The sequence below is a fragment of the Oncorhynchus nerka genome, unplaced genomic scaffold (assembly GCF_034236695.1).
Source record: "Oncorhynchus nerka isolate Pitt River unplaced genomic scaffold, Oner_Uvic_2.0 unplaced_scaffold_1775, whole genome shotgun sequence".
Lineage (NCBI taxonomy): Eukaryota > Metazoa > Chordata > Actinopteri > Salmoniformes > Salmonidae > Oncorhynchus > Oncorhynchus nerka.
The window spans coordinates 1-17703 of NW_027039547.1; the positions used below are offsets into that span (position 1 = coordinate 1).

The 17703-nt window shown below is 44.9% G+C and overlaps 1 protein-coding gene and 1 pseudogene across 1 annotated transcript; one reads left to right on the plus strand and one right to left on the minus strand.

Moving 5' to 3' along the window:
- Positions 1 to 10: 10 nt before the first annotated feature.
- LOC115115653 (probable serine/threonine-protein kinase CA_C1728) lies at positions 11 to 6867 on the plus strand. Its single transcript, XM_065015022.1, is given in 8 exon segments — positions 11 to 565; positions 929 to 1077; positions 2313 to 2374; positions 2588 to 2743; positions 2950 to 3032; positions 3198 to 3345; positions 3476 to 4425; positions 4427 to 6867. Coding segments are annotated over 8 exon segments (1875 nt in total). The 5' UTR covers positions 11 to 289; the 3' UTR covers positions 4478 to 6867.
- Positions 6868 to 9612: 2745 nt separating this feature from the next.
- Positions 9613 to 13340, minus strand: LOC115120193 (GTPase IMAP family member 7-like; annotated as a pseudogene).
- Positions 13341 to 17703: the final 4363 nt, after the last annotated feature.

Sequence of the window (17703 nt, forward strand, 5' to 3'; positions counted from 1 at the left end):
TGACCTTTCAGTGCCACTTTCGTCAAACAAAGTTAAAATGTATGTTTCTTTTTAAAAGCAATTTATACAGGTAATTCTAATATTTAATCTAAAGTTATATTGACCTGAACCTTTCCCAAAAATGAGTCTGATGGATAGCTGTGACTCTAAAGGGTGTGCAGTATGTGATAAATAACTTGTTGGCTTGGCTCATGGACTATAATCCCCCCCCCCACACACACACCTCATTCCAGCTCTAGCACGTCCCTGCTTAAGGAGGTAAAGAATATGCAGAAGGGAGGGAGCCCCCATGTGGTGTGAGGATTCTGGGGGTGTACCAGGAGTGCCCTCCTCTCCAGGTAGAGGCCTCTCCACCCAGCTGGGTATTGTGATGGAGTTAATGAACATAGGCTCCCTGGCCACCCTCCTGGCCAGCCTCTCTGGCCCCCCACCCTGGCCCCTGGCCTTCCGCCTGGCCCACCAGATCGCTCTGGGAATTAACTTCCTTCACAACCTTCCTCAGCCACTTCTGCATCGCGACCTGAAGCCCAATAACGTGTTGCTGGATGACAACCTTAATGCAAAGGCAAGTCCCAAGATCCTGAGTCTTTACTAGTGGTGAGATACGTCTGAACTATATGCAGTCATCACTACCTACGGGCAGTATACATGTTTACTGAACATGACTATTTCTGTTTAGTCTATGTTAAGCCCATCTCACTCTCTTTCTCTCTGTCTCGCTGTCTCTCTCTCTCTCTTTCTCTCTCTCTCTCACACGCTCACTCTCTTTCTCTCTCTCTCTCTCTCTCTCTCTCTCTCTCTCTCTCTCTCACACGCTCACTTTCTTTCTCTCTCTCTCTCTGTCTCGCGTCTCTCTCTCTCTCTCTCTTTCTCTCTCTCTCACACGCCCACTCTCTTTCTCTCTGTCTCGCTGTCTCTCTCTCTCTAGCTTACAGATTTTGGCCTTGCTGAAGTCTCCCATAGTGTTTTGGAAATGTCCAGAGAAGAGCCCGGGAAGGAAGGAGGCACTCTAAGCTACATGCCCCCTGAGGCTTTTGAATCATCGTATGAACCAACTCGAGCCACTGATATCTACAGGTACAACACAGAGAGACAGCACTCACTGACATCTACAGGTATAACACAGAGAGACAGCACTCACTGACATCTACAGGTATAACACAGAGAGACAGCAATAACTGACATCTACAGGTATAACACAGAGAGACAGCACTCACTGACATCTACAGGTACAACACAGAGAGACAGCACTCACTGACATCTACAGGTACAACACAGAGAGACAGCACTCACTGACATCTACAGGTATAACACAGAGAGACAGCACTCACTGACATCTACAGGTACAACACAGAGAGACAGCACTCACTGACATCTACAGGTACAACACAGAGAGACAGCACTCACTGACATCTACAGGTACAACACAGAGAGACAGCACTCACTGACATCTACAGGTACAACACAGAGAGACAGCACTCACTGACATCTACAGGTACAACACAGAGAGACAGCACTCACTGACATCTACAACACAGAGAGACAGCACGCACTGACATCTACAACACAGAGAGACCGCACTCACTGACATCTACAGGTACAACACAGAGAGACAGCACTCACTGACATCTACAGGTACAACACAGAGAGACAGCACTCACTGACATCTACAGGTACAACACAGAGAGACAGCACTCACTGACATCTACAGGTACAACACAGAGAGACAGCACTCACTGACATCTACAGGTACACCACAGAGAGACAGCACTCACTGACATCTACAGGTACAACACAGAGAGACAGCACTCACTGACATCTACAGGTACAACACAGAGAGACAGCACTCACTGACATCTACCGGTACAACACAGAGAGACAGCACTCACTGACATCTACCGGTACATCACAGAGAGACAGCACTCACTGACATCTACAGGTACAACACAGAGAGACAGCAGTCACTGACATCTACAGGTACAACACAGAGAGACAGCACTCACTGACATCTACAGGTACAACACAGAGAGACAGCACTCACTGACATCTACAGGTACAACACAGAGAGACAACACTCACTGACATCTACAGGTACAACACAGAGAGACAGCACTCACTGACATCTACAGGTACAACACAGAGAGACAGCACTCACTGACATCTACAGGTACAACACAGAGAGACAGCACTCACTGACATCTACAGGTACAACACAGAGAGACAGCACTCACTGACATCTACAGGTACAACACAGAGAGACAGCACTCAGAATGCACCGCGGACATTCGATAACTCTATTTCCTCTGTCTCAGTTACGGCATACTGCTGTGGTCCATCTTCACTGGAAAAGTGCCCTATTATGCAGATAACCCTCGTAAGTGGTAATTCAGTGTCACTGTTAAGCACACACACATTAACACACACATTAACACACACACACATTAACACACACATTAACACACACACATTAACACACATTAACACACACATTAACACACACGTCTTCCTCTCCGTCTCTCCTCCATCTCACCCGTCACTACTCACTATTATTTACACTTTCTTGTTCTCTTATTTCACTCTCCTGTAGATCTCCAGTCCAGTATGGTGAGGTTCCGGGTCCCCTTGGGCGACAGGCCTCCTCTGGAGGCAGTGGACAGGGACCAGGCTGGTGGGCTGGGGGAGATGGTGGACCTCATGGTGAATTGCTGGGACCAACAGCCTTCTAATAGACCCCATTTCCTGGGTGAGACTACAGGAAGGTTGTTTATACTTTGCCCTGTCACTTGATGAGTAACAGGTGTCATTAATCATGAGAATGAACCTTTTTTTTAATACCTTGATATGTTGTTCGGTTATTGGAACCCAGGACCAAATACTGATTGGACATTTATGTCAGCAGTCTGACACAAGAGACTATTTGGTTGTTAACTCGTTCTGCCTATTATTCAGATTGCCTCACTGTGACAGAGAGAACCTATGAGAGGCACAAGCCATCAGTAAACGACGTGGTCCATCAAGTGCTCCTCAAACTGGTACTGTACAAGACTGATTCAAAGCCTCTCCTTCTATATGTGTAACATTCACTTATAGCAACGTAGCTGAACAACTCGTCATTTTAGCTCCACCTTCTCTCTCTCTCTCTCTCTCTCTCTCTCTCTCTCTCTCTCTCTCTCTCTCTCTCTCTCTCTCTCTCTCAGGAGGAGGAGAGGATGAGAAGACAGGAGGAGGAGAGGATGAGAAAACAGGAGGAGGAGAGGATGAGGAGACTGGAGGAAGAGGAGAGAGAGAGACAGGAGGAGGAGAGGATGAGGAGACAGGAGGAGGAGGAGGAGAGAGAGAGGCAGAGTAAGTACATGTTTGTTGTTATAATCATCAACATTACTATGTACTGTAAATTACATTATTTTAATAATTTACTTGATAATTCTTCAGCATATAATGGTGCCTCTATATTCTTTCTTTTTTTAATTCACAGAAACTGGTCTAGCTCATCTGAGGATAGTTTTAGTAGGGAAGACTGGAGCAGGGAAGAGCGCAACAGGAAACACCATCCTGGGTGGGGAGGGGTTTAAAGAAGACTCCTCCCCTGAGTCTGTCACTGCTCAGTGTGAGAAACAGAGTGGAGAGGTGGATGGGAGGAAGATTGATGTGATTGACACGCCGGGACACTTTGACACGTCAGTGACTATAGAGAAAATGAAAGGTGAACTAGAACGGTGCTTCTACATGTCCGTCCCAGGACCCCATGTGTTCCTGCTGGTGATCAGACTGGGGAGGTTCACAGAGGAGGAGAGGAACACTGTTAAGTGGATCCAGGACAACTTTGGAGAAGAAGCCTCAAAGTACACCATGGTGCTGTTCACTGGAGGAGACCAGCTGAGAAAAAAATCTGTTGAGCAGTTTGTAGGAGAAAGTGTTAACCTCCAGGATCTCATCAGCAAATGTGGAGGTGGATATCACTCTGTCATCAATGACAGTGACAGTAGCGCCAACCCTGACCAAGTCCCAGAGCTGCTGAAGAAGATAGAGGAGATGGTGAAGAGGAACGGAGGACAACACTACACCAACGAGGTGTACCAGAAGGTCCAGAGGAAGATCGAAGAGGAGGAGGAGAGGAAGAGAGAGGAGGATAGGAAGAAAAAAGAGGAAGAAATGAAGAAACAAGAGGAGGCGATCAGGAAGCGGGAAGAGGAGGTGAGGAGAGAGGAGGAAATAAAGAGAGAGGAGGAGTTGAGGAAGATAGAAGAGGAGAGACAGGAGGAGAGGAGAAAGGCGGAAGAGGAGACGAGGAAGATGGAAGAGGAGAGACAGGAGGAGAGGAGGAAGATGGAAGAGGAGAGGAGGAAGATTGAAGAGGAGAGGGGGAAGATGGAAAATGAGAGAGGGAAGATGGAAAAGAAGAGGAGGAAGAGGAGCAGGAGAAATTGGTTCGAACGGCTTTTTAACCTTTAACCTTGTGGCCAGCACCATGTCCTAACCCACTGAATGGAACTGTGTGTACTTTCATCTTTATACAAACATTAACCAGACATTTAACATCATAACATGACATAATCATACCAATCTTCATCTTTCCTTTCACATTAAATCCCTGTTCTTCAGTAAATACAAAAACATGCTGATTATTACCTAACTGGGTCGTTGATTGTAGACTTTACTCTCTGTAGGAAGGTAATTGACTCTGGATAAAAAAAATATGCTGTCTGTTTCTATGACTGTATATGGCTCAGCTAATGATAAACATACCCTAACCCTCCTTTGAGCTTCAGTCACCAGCACCATCTCCCACCTAAATTCAGGTTTTTTTTCTGGTCATTAGTGTCCACTGTCCACCAATGTTATTTAAGCAATAACACACAAGGGGGTGTGGTAGCCTAGTGGTTAGAGTGTTGGGCCATTAACCGAAAGGTTGCTAGATTGAATCCCTGAGCTGACAAGGTAAAAATCTGTTGTTCTGCCCCTAAACAAGGCAGTTAACCCGCTGTTCCTAGGCTGTCATTGTAAAAAAGATACTACTAACATACTACATTTACATTTTTACATTTAAGTCATTTAGCAGACGCTCTTATCCAGAGCGACTTACAAATTGGTGCTTTCACCTTATGACATCCAGTGGTACGGTCTGCTATACCATGGCTGTCAGCCAATCAGTATTCACGACTCCAACCACCCAGTTTATAATAAAGAAGGATTCTGGAAAATATGCTGTCTGTTTCTATGACTGTGTCATGACTCTCCTGTGACGATCTGAAGGATCAGGTTAGAGTGGGTCTGCTCTACAGCCTGCTCTCTCTCGTAGAGGGGAATGTCATGACTCTCCTGTGACGATCTGAAGGATCAGGTTAGAGTGGGTCTGCTCTACAGCCTGTTCTCTCTAGAGAGGGAATGTCATGACTCTCCTGTGACGATCTGAAGGATCAGGTTAGAGTGGGTCTGCTCTACAGCCTGCTCTCTCTCGTAGAGGGGAATGTCATGACTCTCCTGTGACGATCTGAAGGATCAGGTTAGAGTGGGTCTGCTCTACAGCCTGTTCTCTCTCGTAGAGGGGAATGTCATGACTCTCCTGTGACGATCTGAAGGATCAGGTTAAAGTGGGTCTGCTCTACAGCCTGCTCTCTCTCGTAGAGGGGGAGAGCGGGAAGTCGGCTGTTTTATGGTCGGTCATAAAATACGCTGCCCCTATGCTCTGTAGTGTTCGAGATTGGAATGGTAACTGTGGAATACAGAGAGACACTTGGACATCAAAATTTGATTAATTAAACAATATTTCTACGTTTGAGAATGTGGCAATGGTCCGTGGACACTAAGGGACAGTCATGACGAGCGTGTTTCATTTGGTGACCTCAAGAAGGACAGGAAACACACATTACTGTATCTCTGTTTATGGACACTTTCAAGGTTTACATCTACATTTTGTGAAACGTATGTGATTAAACATGAAACTATTTGTGAAAAGATGTAATGTGATGTTAACCTTCAAAATGAGAGAATTGTCTTCCATGTAAAGTATTAACCAGGTCAGTGGCCACGCCCACGTGATCATAGACATCAGCGTCATGGACCGCCCTTTTCTCAGACGTGTATAAAACCCACTCCTGGCGAAATTTACATTAGACCAGACAGCGTGCAGCGATGGCTACACAGCTGGAAATGGTTAAACTCTCAGACTATAGATTACTACAGAATAAGAGCAAATACTAGCTGTTCATGTGTAAACGATTAGCATTTCAATGAATATAATTATCAACTGTGCGTAGTGAATCCATTTTGTCTTTCCCGCTCTTTTATCTGTCCCCACCCCTTTCCATTGTCTACCAAGCCGTGATACCGGTTTAGCCCACCTAGGGACTTATCAATGCATTGCGTTAGTAACCAATATCTACTGTTTGTTTGTTGTGTATTTCTGTGCTTATTTAGTTAGTTAGTAAATAAATAATTAAGCCAATTTGTATATCGCTGATTCATCATTTAGGCTAGTGTTCGTGCAGATATCCAAGGGTTTGCGACTTTCAATAATGTGAACTGATGAGGTAATAATGATACATTAATACAAGACTGTACTCGATTTGGAAAATAGAGACTATAAAAATGTCCCGTGGTGCCCTGACTTCCTAGTTAATTCAAGTTTGCATGATTAGTTTAATCACATAATTACACATAGAGAATTTATTTGATAAAAAAAGCAGTCTTCACATGTAATGATAGTCACAGACACGACAACTTTTTTATGGCTCAGCTAATGTTAAAACGTACCCTAACCCTCCTTTGAGCTTCAGTCACCAGCACCATCTCCCACCTAAACTAATGTTTTTCTGTTCATTAGTTTCCACTGTTCACCAATGTTATTAAATAATGGTTCCCACCTTCTGGTTGCTTTCCTGGTTTCATGACTTGTGCTCGTCTCATCCTGTTTGTTTGCCAACATCAGACCTGTTTTGTTTGTATTTACATATGAGATGTAATTCACTCTCTACTTGCTGACGTAAAAATGAAATCATCCATAATTCTAGTGAGTTTTCCCCTCTGGTATTTTACTGAGACTCAGATAACTACAGATGTACAAGAGATTCAGGACAGTTATGCCCTTTTATACAATGGGTGGGTCTAATCCTGAATGCTGATTGGTTAAAACTGCATTCCAGTTCGTGTCTATTCCACAAGTAAACAGCTCTGAATACTGTCTGTCATTTAAGGAATGAGGATGCAGGAACATCACAGACAGCCTTTGAGTTTGAATTCCTCTCACACACAAACTTAAGGTAGATTTGATTTGATTTGATTATTAAGCGTCTTCAGAATGCCCACATTGGTTCATAAGACAATGTATTCATCATTCCTCATTGCATTTACAGTGTTAATAGTCTTGAAAATCCAGAACTAAAATATTGCCTGCTTTTATTTATTTATCCCTTATTCTATCAGGTATGTTGACTGAGAACTCATTCTCATTTACAGCGACAACCTGGGATGAATATTTCACAATATTTCACGTTGTATATTGTGGTAGAAAGGGCAATAGAAGAGAAAATGTATCTCTCCGAGGTGATATACTAATCGCAATATTTCACATTGTATATTGTGGTAGAAAGGGCAATAGAAGAGAAAATGTATCTCTCCGAGGTGATATACTTCACTTTACTGACTTCATTGTCCCCTTGGGGAAACGTTGCAGTATCACGTACACGTTTAAAGTGCCGTTTCAATACAACAGACAACAAATTGACAATACAACATTCACAGCAGTTACACAGTTACATCGTCTTTCCTTTTCCATTTCACCACAATACCAACCTGTTTCAATACGCAGAGACAATATCCCTAATCTTACCTGTTTCAATACGCAGAGACAATATCCCTGATCTTACCTGTTTCAATACGCAGAGACAATATCCCTGATCTGACCTGTTTCATTACGCAGAGACAATATCCCTGATCTTACCTGTTTCAATACGCAGAGACAATGTCCCTGATCTTACCTGTTTCATTACGCAGAGACAATATCCCTGATGTGACCTGTTTCAATACGCAGAGACAATATCCCTGATCTGACCTGTTTCAATACGCAGAGACAATATCCCTGATCTTACCTGTTTCAATACGCAGAGACAATATCCCTGATCTTACCTGTTTCAATACACAGAGACAATATCCCTGATGTGACCTGTTTCAATACGCAGAGACAATATCCCTGATGTGACCTGTTTCAATACGCAGAGACAATATCCCTGATGTGACCTGTTTCACATGTACTAGTCCATTCCATTTCTCTCTGCTTTATAGCTTATGTGTTCGTTCCTCCTGCTGTCCTCATAGCAGCCTATATATGTTGTGATATCATTAATTCCTCCTGCAGTCCTCATAGCAGCCTATATATGTTGTGATATCATTAATTCCTCCTGCTGTCCTCATAGCAGCCTATATATGTTGTGATATCATTAATTCCTCCTGCTGTCCTCATAGCAGCCTATATATGTTGTGATATCATTAATTCCTCCTGCTGTCCTCATAGCAGCCTATATATGTTGTGATATTATTAATTCCTCCTGCTGTCCTCATAGCAGCCTATATATGTTGTGATATCATTAATTCCTCCTGCTGTCCTCATAGCAGCCTATATATGTTGTGATATCAATTAATTCCTCCTGCTGTCCTCATAGCAGGCTATATATGTTGTGATATCCGATATCCCCTCTCTCCACTGGGATTCTCTACCTCTAACTCTATTACAGGGGCTGAGTCACTGGCTTACTGGTGCTCTTCCATGCCGTCCCTAGGAGGGGTGCTTCACTTGAGTGGGTTGAGTCACTGACGTGGTCTTCCTGTCTGGGTTGGCACCCCCCTTTGTCTTGTGCCGTGGGGGAGATTTAAGTATGCTCTCTCTTTTTCTCTCTTTCTTTCTTTCTTTCTTTATTTCTCTTTCTTTCTTTCTCTCTCTCTCGGAGGACCTGAGCGCTAGGACCATGTCTCAGGACTACCTGGCCTGATGACTCCTTGCTGTCCCCAGTCCACCTGGTCGTGCTGCTGCTCCAGTTTCAACTGTTCTGCCTGCGGCTATGGAACCCTCACCTGTTCACCGGACGTGCTGCCTGTCCCAGACCTGCCGTTTTCAAGTCTCTAGAGACAGCAGGAGCGGTTGAGATACCCTCAATGATGGGCTATGAAAAGCCAACTGACATTTACTCCTGAGGTGGTGACCTGTTGCACCCTCTACAACCACTGTGATTATTATTATTTGACCCTGCTGGTCATCTATGAACATCTTGGCCATGTTCTGTTATAATCTCCACCCGGCACAGCCAGAAGAGGACTGGCCACCCCTCAGAGCCTGGTTCCTCTCTACCCGGTACAGCCAGAAGAGGACTGGCCACCCCTCAGAGCCTGGTTCCTCTCTACCCGGCACAGCCAGAAGAGGACTGGCCACCCCTCAGAGCCTGGTTCCTCTCTACCCGGTACAGCCAGAAGAGGACTGGCCACCCCTCAGAGCCTGGTTCCTCTCGAGGTTTGTAACCTAGATAGTGAAACTATAAGGCAGACAGTCACTCTGACATAATACAGGGAGGAAACGTGTTCTAAAACATATCAGAGAAATGTAATAAAAACATTAGTCATCAGTCAGACTCTTTACTTCTCTTTATTAAGTGTTCATAAATGTTATTCCTGAACACATGATAAAATAAATAGATCACTGGACACCCAGAGAAATACTTAAGGGAACAGATTTAAGACAATTTTTATCTATCTATCTATCTATCTATCTATCTATCTATCTATCTATCTATCTATCTATCTATCTATCTATCTATCTATCAATCATTCAATCTATGTTTTTGTTGTTAGGTCTTGTTCGGCCTCGTTTACACAGGTAACCTAATTCTGATCTTTACACAGGTAACCTAATTCTGATCTTTACACGGGCAGACAAATTCTGATATTTTGCCCAATTATTGGTAATTGATCGGTTTGGTCAAAAGACCAATTAGTGGCAAAAGATCAGAATTGTGTTGCCAGTGTAAAAACAGCCTTAATGAGGTATACAGTATGTGATCGTTATACAGCTACGGAGTCGGGTGTTTTAGCTCCACACCTTCCATTCTTTAGACAGATAGCCGTTATTCCACTGGCTGCTCCCAGCACCAGTAGGAGTGGAGCTAGAGCCAGGGCCACTGTGGTATCAGCAGCAGCTGCTATGATCACCCCTACTACTACACACACTACTGTTACTGCTAGAGCGATGTGGAGATTCCTCTTTTTATCTACCTTCTCCTTTTCTCTTCCTCCTTTTCTTTCTCTATCTCGACCTTTACCTCTTCTTTTAACTTTCTCTCCTCCTCCTCCCTCCTCCTCTCCTCCTCCTCCCTCCTCCTCTCCTCCGCCTCTCTGATCTTCCTCTGAGCCTTCTGGTACATCTGGTTGGTGTAGTGCTCTCCTCCATTCAGCTCCACCATCTCTTTGATCTTCTCCAGCAGCTCTGGGACCTGAGCCGGGTCGTCTTTGGCGTCGTTGTTGAACGAGTGATACCGCCTCCTAACGTGATGGAGAGTCTCCGCAGCTCTTTACACATCTTCAGAGAATCTGTCACCTGTTTCCCCTTCAGCTGGTCTTTACAGGTGAACAGCAAGATGGTGTACATGGAGGCGTCCTCTCCGAAGTTCTCCTGGATCCACCTCACGGCGTTCCTCTCCTCCTCTGTGAACCTCACCCCCAGCCTGATCACCAGCAGGAAGGCGTGGGGGCCCGGGACGGACATGTTAACGCACTCCTCTATTTTCTCCTTCACCTCTTCGTCCGACCGGGCTGTGTCGAAGAGGCCCGGCGTGTCAACCACATGAACCGTCGTCCCGTTGACCTCTCCACTCTGTCTCTCACACTGTCCGGTCACTGACGCAGGGGAAGAGTCCACTTTAAACACCTCCTTCCCCAGGATGGTGTTTCCTGTTGCGCTCTTCCCTGCTCCAGTCTTCCCTAGCAACACAATCCTCAGGTCAGCGGTCAAACCAGACCCTGTAAAAACCACACAGATAAAGGCAATGTAGCTCCCAGTAACTATAGCAACGACAACATAACATTTAAATTAACTCAACTATCATGCTGTAAAATAGAGATAATGTATGTTGATTCATTTAATTCATTCAATTGATTCAATGATTCATTCAATGATTATTTTAACCATAACCATCCTGCTCAATATAACTAGTAGAGTTAGTATTATAAGTTGCCCAGCTGTAATGTGGGGTGTGTTGTGTTTTGACTCAACCATTAGAGACCATAACATCACTGTCCAAACAGAGTACATACCATCATGATTTGACTCAACCATTAGAGACCATAACATCACATCCAAACAGAGTACATACCATCATGATTTGACTCAACCATTAGAGACAATAACATCACAGTCCAAACAGAGTACATACCATCATGATTTGACTCAACCATTAGAGACAATAACATCACAGTCCAAACAGAGTACATACCATCATGATTTGACTCAACCATTAGAGACCATAACATCACATCCAAACAGAGTACATACCATCATGATTTGACTCAACCATTAGACCATAACATCACAGTCCAAACAGAGTACATACCATCATGATTTGACTCAACCATTAGACCATAACATCACAGTCCAAACAGAGTACATACCATCATGATTTGACTCAACCATTAGAGACCATAACATCACATCCAAACAGAGTACATACCATCATGATTTGACTCAACCATTAGAGACCATAACATCACATCCAAACAGAGTACATACCATCATGATTTGACTCAACCATTAGAGACAATAACATCACAGTCCAAACAGAGTACATACCATCATGATTTGACTCAACCATTAGAGACCATAACATCACAGTACAAACAGAGTACATACCATCATGATTTGACTCAACCATTAGACCATAACATCACAGTCCAAACAGAGTACATACCATCATGATTTGACTCAACCATGAGAGACCATAACATCACAGTCCAAACAGAGTACATACCATCATGATTTGACTCAACCATTAGACCATAACATCACAGTCCAAACAGAGTACATACCATCATGATTTGACTCAACCATTAGACCATAACATCACAGTCCAAACAGAGTACATACCATCATGATTTGTTGAGCCACACCCATCAGACTCAGGCTGCCGTTTCAGCGCCATCTCTCTCAGTGGTGTAGCTGTTAGGATAACATACAAGTATATTTCAGTTCAGTGTAAAACAGTCTTGTATTGGCTGAAGTACAGAATCATTGTGATAGCTACGAGTGTTCCAGGTTGAATGAACAGTTCAGTCTGCTACATCCTTCTCAAACAGTTCATGTATATGAGGTTTCATTATATAAGATAAGATATTAAACCAAATGTTTTACCTTCAGTCATGGTTCTGTCCCTCTTTGCCAATATATTGTCAAATGTCACCAGCTCGTTCAGCTCCCTCTGCCTGTGTTGACCCAGCTCTTTCAGGTCCTCTGCCTGTGTTGACCCAGCTCTTTCAGCTCCTCTGCCTGCGTTGACCCAGCTCTTTCAGCTCCTCTGCCTGTGTTGAACCAGCTCTTTCAGGTCCTCTGCCTGTGTTGACCCAGCTCTTTCAGCTCCTCTGCCTGTGTTGACCCAGCTCTTTCAGCTCCTCTGCCTGTGTTGACCCAGCTCTTTCAGGTCCTCTGCCTGCGTTGAACCAGCTCTTTCAGGTCCTCTGCCTGTGTTGACCCAGCTCTTTCAGCTCCTCTGCCTGCGTTGACCCAGCTCTTTCAGCTCCTCTGCCTGCGTTGACCCAGCTCTTTCAGCTCCTCTGCCTGTGTTGAACCAGCTCTTTCAGCTCCTCTGCCTGCGTTGAACCAGCTCTTTCAGGTCCTCTGCCTGCGTTGAACCAGCTCTTTCAGGTCCTCTGCCTGCGTTGAACCAGCTCTTTCAGGTCCTCTGCCTGCCTTGAACCAGCTCTTTCAGGTCCTCTGCCTGTGTTGACCCAGCTCTTTCAGCTCCTCTGCCTGTGTTGACCCAGCTCTTTCAGGTCCTCTGCCTGTGTTGACCCAGCTCTTTCAGGTCCTCTGCCTGCGTTGAACCAGCTCTTTCAGGTCCTCTGCCTGCGTTGAACCAGCGGTCTGAGTGCTGACGTTTTCTCACAAACAAAGAAAGGAATATCCTGTGCATCTGGCAGAATGGAGGGGAGGTTCCTGCTTCCCTGGATTGTCTACAGTTCTGACAAACATGGCCTGTGTCCCACACGGCACCTTATTCCCTTTATAGTCTGCTACTGTAGAGCAGGGCCCTGGTCGAAAGTAGTGCACTATATAGGAAACAGAGTGCCATTTGGGATGAACACGTGGACTGTTTCTCGAAACTTCCCCTACCCTCTGCATCCCTAGCCCCAACCCCAGGGACTGGAGTAGATCTGAAAGGCTTGGGTAGGTATCAGCAGTATGGTGGAAGTTCCACCTAACCTATCAGAAGGCAAGGTAGAGTCACTACCATGTTGCTTATACCTGTCCAACTCCTCCAGATCTACAGGAAGTAAATAGGCTGAAGTAATGAGGCTAGGGGTTGGTTGTAAGGACCAGGCTAGAGATCAGGCTAGGGGTTGGTTGTAAGGGGCCAGGCTAGAGATCAGGCTATAAGGACCAGGCTAGAGATCAGGCTAGGGGTTGGTTGTAAGGGGCCAGGCTAGAGATCAGGCTAGGGGTTGGTTGTAAGGACCAGGCTAGAGATCAGGCTAGGGGTTGGTTGTAAGGACCAGGCTAGAGATCAGGCTAGGGGTTGGTTGTAAGGGGCCAGGCTAGAGATCAGGCTAGGGGTTGGTTGTAAGGACCAGGCTAGAGATCAGGCTAGGGGTTGGTTGTAAGGGGCCAGGCTAGAGATCAGGCTAGGGGTTGGTTGTAAGGACCAGGCTAGAGATCAGGCAGGCTAGAGATCAGGCTAGGGGTTGGTTGTAAGGACCAGGCTAGAGATCAGGCTAGGGGTTGGTTGTAAGGACCAGGCTAGAGATCAGGCTAGGGGTTGGTTGTAAGGGACCAGGCTAGAGATCAGGCTAGGGGTTGGTTGTAAGGACCAGGCTAGAGATCAGGCTAGGGGTTGGTTGTAAGGACCAGGCTAGAGATCAGGCTAGGGGTTGGTTGTAAGGACCAGGCTAGAGATCAGGCTAGGGGTTGGTTGTAAGGGGCCAGGCTAGAGATCAGGCTAGGGGTTGGTTGTAGGGGCCAGGCTAGAGATCAGGCTAGGGGTTGGTTGTAAGGACCAGGCTCAGAGATCAGGCTAGGGGTTGGTTGTAAGGACCAGGCTAGAGATCAGGCTAGGGGTTGGTTGTAAGGGGCCAGGCTAGAGATCAGGCTAGGGGTTGGTTGAGGCCAGGCTAGAGATCAGGCTAGGGGTTGTTGTAAGGACCAGGCTAGAGATCAGGCTAGGGGTTGTTGTAAGGACCAAGGACAGGCAGGCTAGAGATCAGGCTAGGGGTTGGTTGTAAGGGGCCAGGCTCTAGGGGCCAGGCTAAGGGGCCATGCCAAGGCCAGGCTAGAGATCAGGCTAGGGGTTGGTTGTAAGGACCAGGCTAGAGATCAGGCTAGGGGTTGGTTGTAAGGACCAGGGTAGAGATCAGGCTAGGGGTTGGTTGTAAGGGGCCAGGCTAGAGATCAGGCTAGGGGTTGGTTGTAAGGACCAGGCTAGAGATCGGGCTAGGGGTTGGTTGTAAGGACCAGGCTAGAGATCAGGCTAGGGGTTGGTTGTAAGGGGCCAGGCTAGAGATCAGGCTAGGGGTTGGTTGTAAGGGGCCAGGCTCTAGGGGCCAGGCTAAGGGGCCATGCCAAGGCAAGGCTAAGGGCGTGGAGACCCAAGAGGCTGGGTAGTGATAATATAGGCCAAGTTCTGAAGAATGAATGACAGATTTGAATACATATAGAGTTGATTCAACCACGTACAACAATGCATATAGCTGTCGGATCTTAATTTAATCACTGTTTTGTTGCTGAGAATTTTCCTGCTTTGTGATTAACATAAATGAACTGAAAACCCACACTAACATGTGATCATATTAACACTATTTTACAGTACTGCAGTACTTTAGTCCAGCTAATAGCCTAACCACCGATCAAGCAACATTATCGACAAAACTTTAAAATCCTGTTGCCGCAGTGTTATTTTGCTACAACAATATTGGTCAAATTAAGATTTTACATCTGTACATGAAAAAAAATGATGATTCGAACTTCTCTGACTTTCTGGTGTTGCTGAACCTGTAAGGGAAGTAGCTAGACATGTGTTTCTACATCTCTCTCTCTCTCTCTCTCTCTCTCTCTCTCTCTCTCTGTTTCTCTCTCTCTCTCTGTCTCTCTCTGTCTCTGTCTCTCTCTCTGTCTCTCTCTCTGTCTCTCTCTGTCTCTCTCTGTCTCTCTGTCTCTCCCTGTCTCTCTCTGTCTCTCTCTGTCTCTGTCTCTCTCTCTCTCTCTATCTCTGTCTCTCTCTCTCTCTCTCTCTCTCAGGAGAAGGAGAGGATGAGGAGACAGGAGGAAGAGGAAAGAGAGAGACAGGAGGACGAGGAGACAGGAGGAGAAGGAGAAGGTGAGAGAGAGACAGAGTAAGTACATTTGTGTTGTTATAATCATCAACATTACTCTCTCAGCCACACAACAACTGTAACGATTTCCCTTGCAACTACATTTTAAAACCTTAAATATAATTACTGCACGTTGACTAGAAACGTATTCAGAACTAGATTAGTGTGGTAAAACATGAGTATACATACTCACCCGACAGACGCACCATGTCCCGTCCTCTAATAACGATTCTGTACACAATAATACACATCATAGAGATATAATTCATTATTAGCAATGTGCACTTCCTGTATGGCAGACGGTTGATTCCTACATGAACTATTAGCAATGTGCACTTCCTGTATGGCAGACGGTTGATTCCTACATGAACTATTAGCAATGTGCACTTCCTGTATGGCAGACAGTTGATTCCTACATGAACTATTAGCAATGTGCACTTCCTGTATGGCAGACAGTTGATTCCTACATGAACTATTAGCAATGTGCACTTCCTGTATGGCAGACAGTTGATTCCTACATGATCTATTAGCAATGTGCACTTCCTGTATGGCAGACAGTTGATTCCTACATGAACTATTAGCAATGTGCACTTCCTGTATGGCAGACAGTTGATTCCAACATGAACTATTAGCAATGTGCACTTCCTGTATGGCAGATGGTTGATTCCAACATGATCTATTAGCAATGTGCACTTCCTGTATGGCAGATGGTTGATTCCAACATGATCTATTAGCAATGTGCACTTCCTGTATGGCAGACAGTTGATTCCTACATGAACTATTAGCAATGTGCACTTCCTGTATGGCAGACAGTTGATTCCTACATGAACTATTAGCAATGTGCACTTCCTGTATGGCAGACAGTTGATTCCAACATGAACTATTAGCAATGTGCACTTCCTGTATGGCAGACAGTTGATTCCTACATGAACTATTAGCAATGTGCACTTCCTGTATGGCAGACAGTTGATTCCTACATGAACTATTAGCAATGTGCACTTCCTGTATGGCAGACAGTTGATTCCTACATGATCTATTAGCAATGTGCACTTCATGTATGGCAGATGGTTGATTCCTACATGAACTATTAGCAATGTGCACTTCCTGTATGGCAGACAGTTGATTCCTACATGAACTATTAGCAATGTGCACTTCCTGTATGGCAGATGGTTGATTCCTACATGAACTATTAGCAATGTGCACTTCCTGTATGGCAGACAGTTGATTCCTACATGAACTATTAACAATGTGCACTTCCTGTATGGCAGACAGTTGATTCCTACATGAACTATTAGCAATGTGCACTTCCTGTATGGCAGACAGTTGATTCCAACATGAACTATTAGCAATGTGCACTTCCTGTATGGCAGACAGTTGATTCCTACATGAACTATTAGCAATGTGCACTTCCTGTATGGCAGACAGTTGATTCCTACATGATCTATTAGCAATGTGCACTTCCTGTATGGCAGATGGTTGATTCCTACATGAACTATTAGCAATGTGCACTTCCTGTATGGCAGACAGTTGATTCCTACATGAACTATTAGCAATGTGCACTTCCTGTATGGCAGACGGTTGATTCCTACATGATCTATTAGCAATGTGCACTTCCTGTATGGCAGACAGTTGATTCCTACATGAACTATTAGCAATGTGCACTTCCTGTATGGCAGACAGTTGATTCCTACATGAACTATTAGCAATGTGCACTTCCTGTATGGCAGACAGTTGATTCCTACATGAACTATTAGCAATGTGCACTTCCTGTATGGCAGACAGTTGATTCCTACATGAACTATTAGCAATGTGCACTTCCTGTATGGCAGATGGTTGATTCCAACATGATCTATTAGCAATGTGCACTTCCTGTATGGCAGATGGTTGATTCCTACATGAACTATTAGCAATGTGCACTTCCTGTATGGCAGATGGTTGATTCCAACATGATCTATTAGCAATGTGCACTTCCTGTATGGCAGATGGTTGATTCCAACATGATCTATTAGCAATGTGCACTTCCTGTATGGCAGATGGTTGATTCCAACATGAACTATTAGCAATGTGCACTTACTGTATGGCAGATGGTTGATGCCTACATTTTCCTAAATTCATTGAACTTTTTTATTTCCATTTGAGAACTTAAGG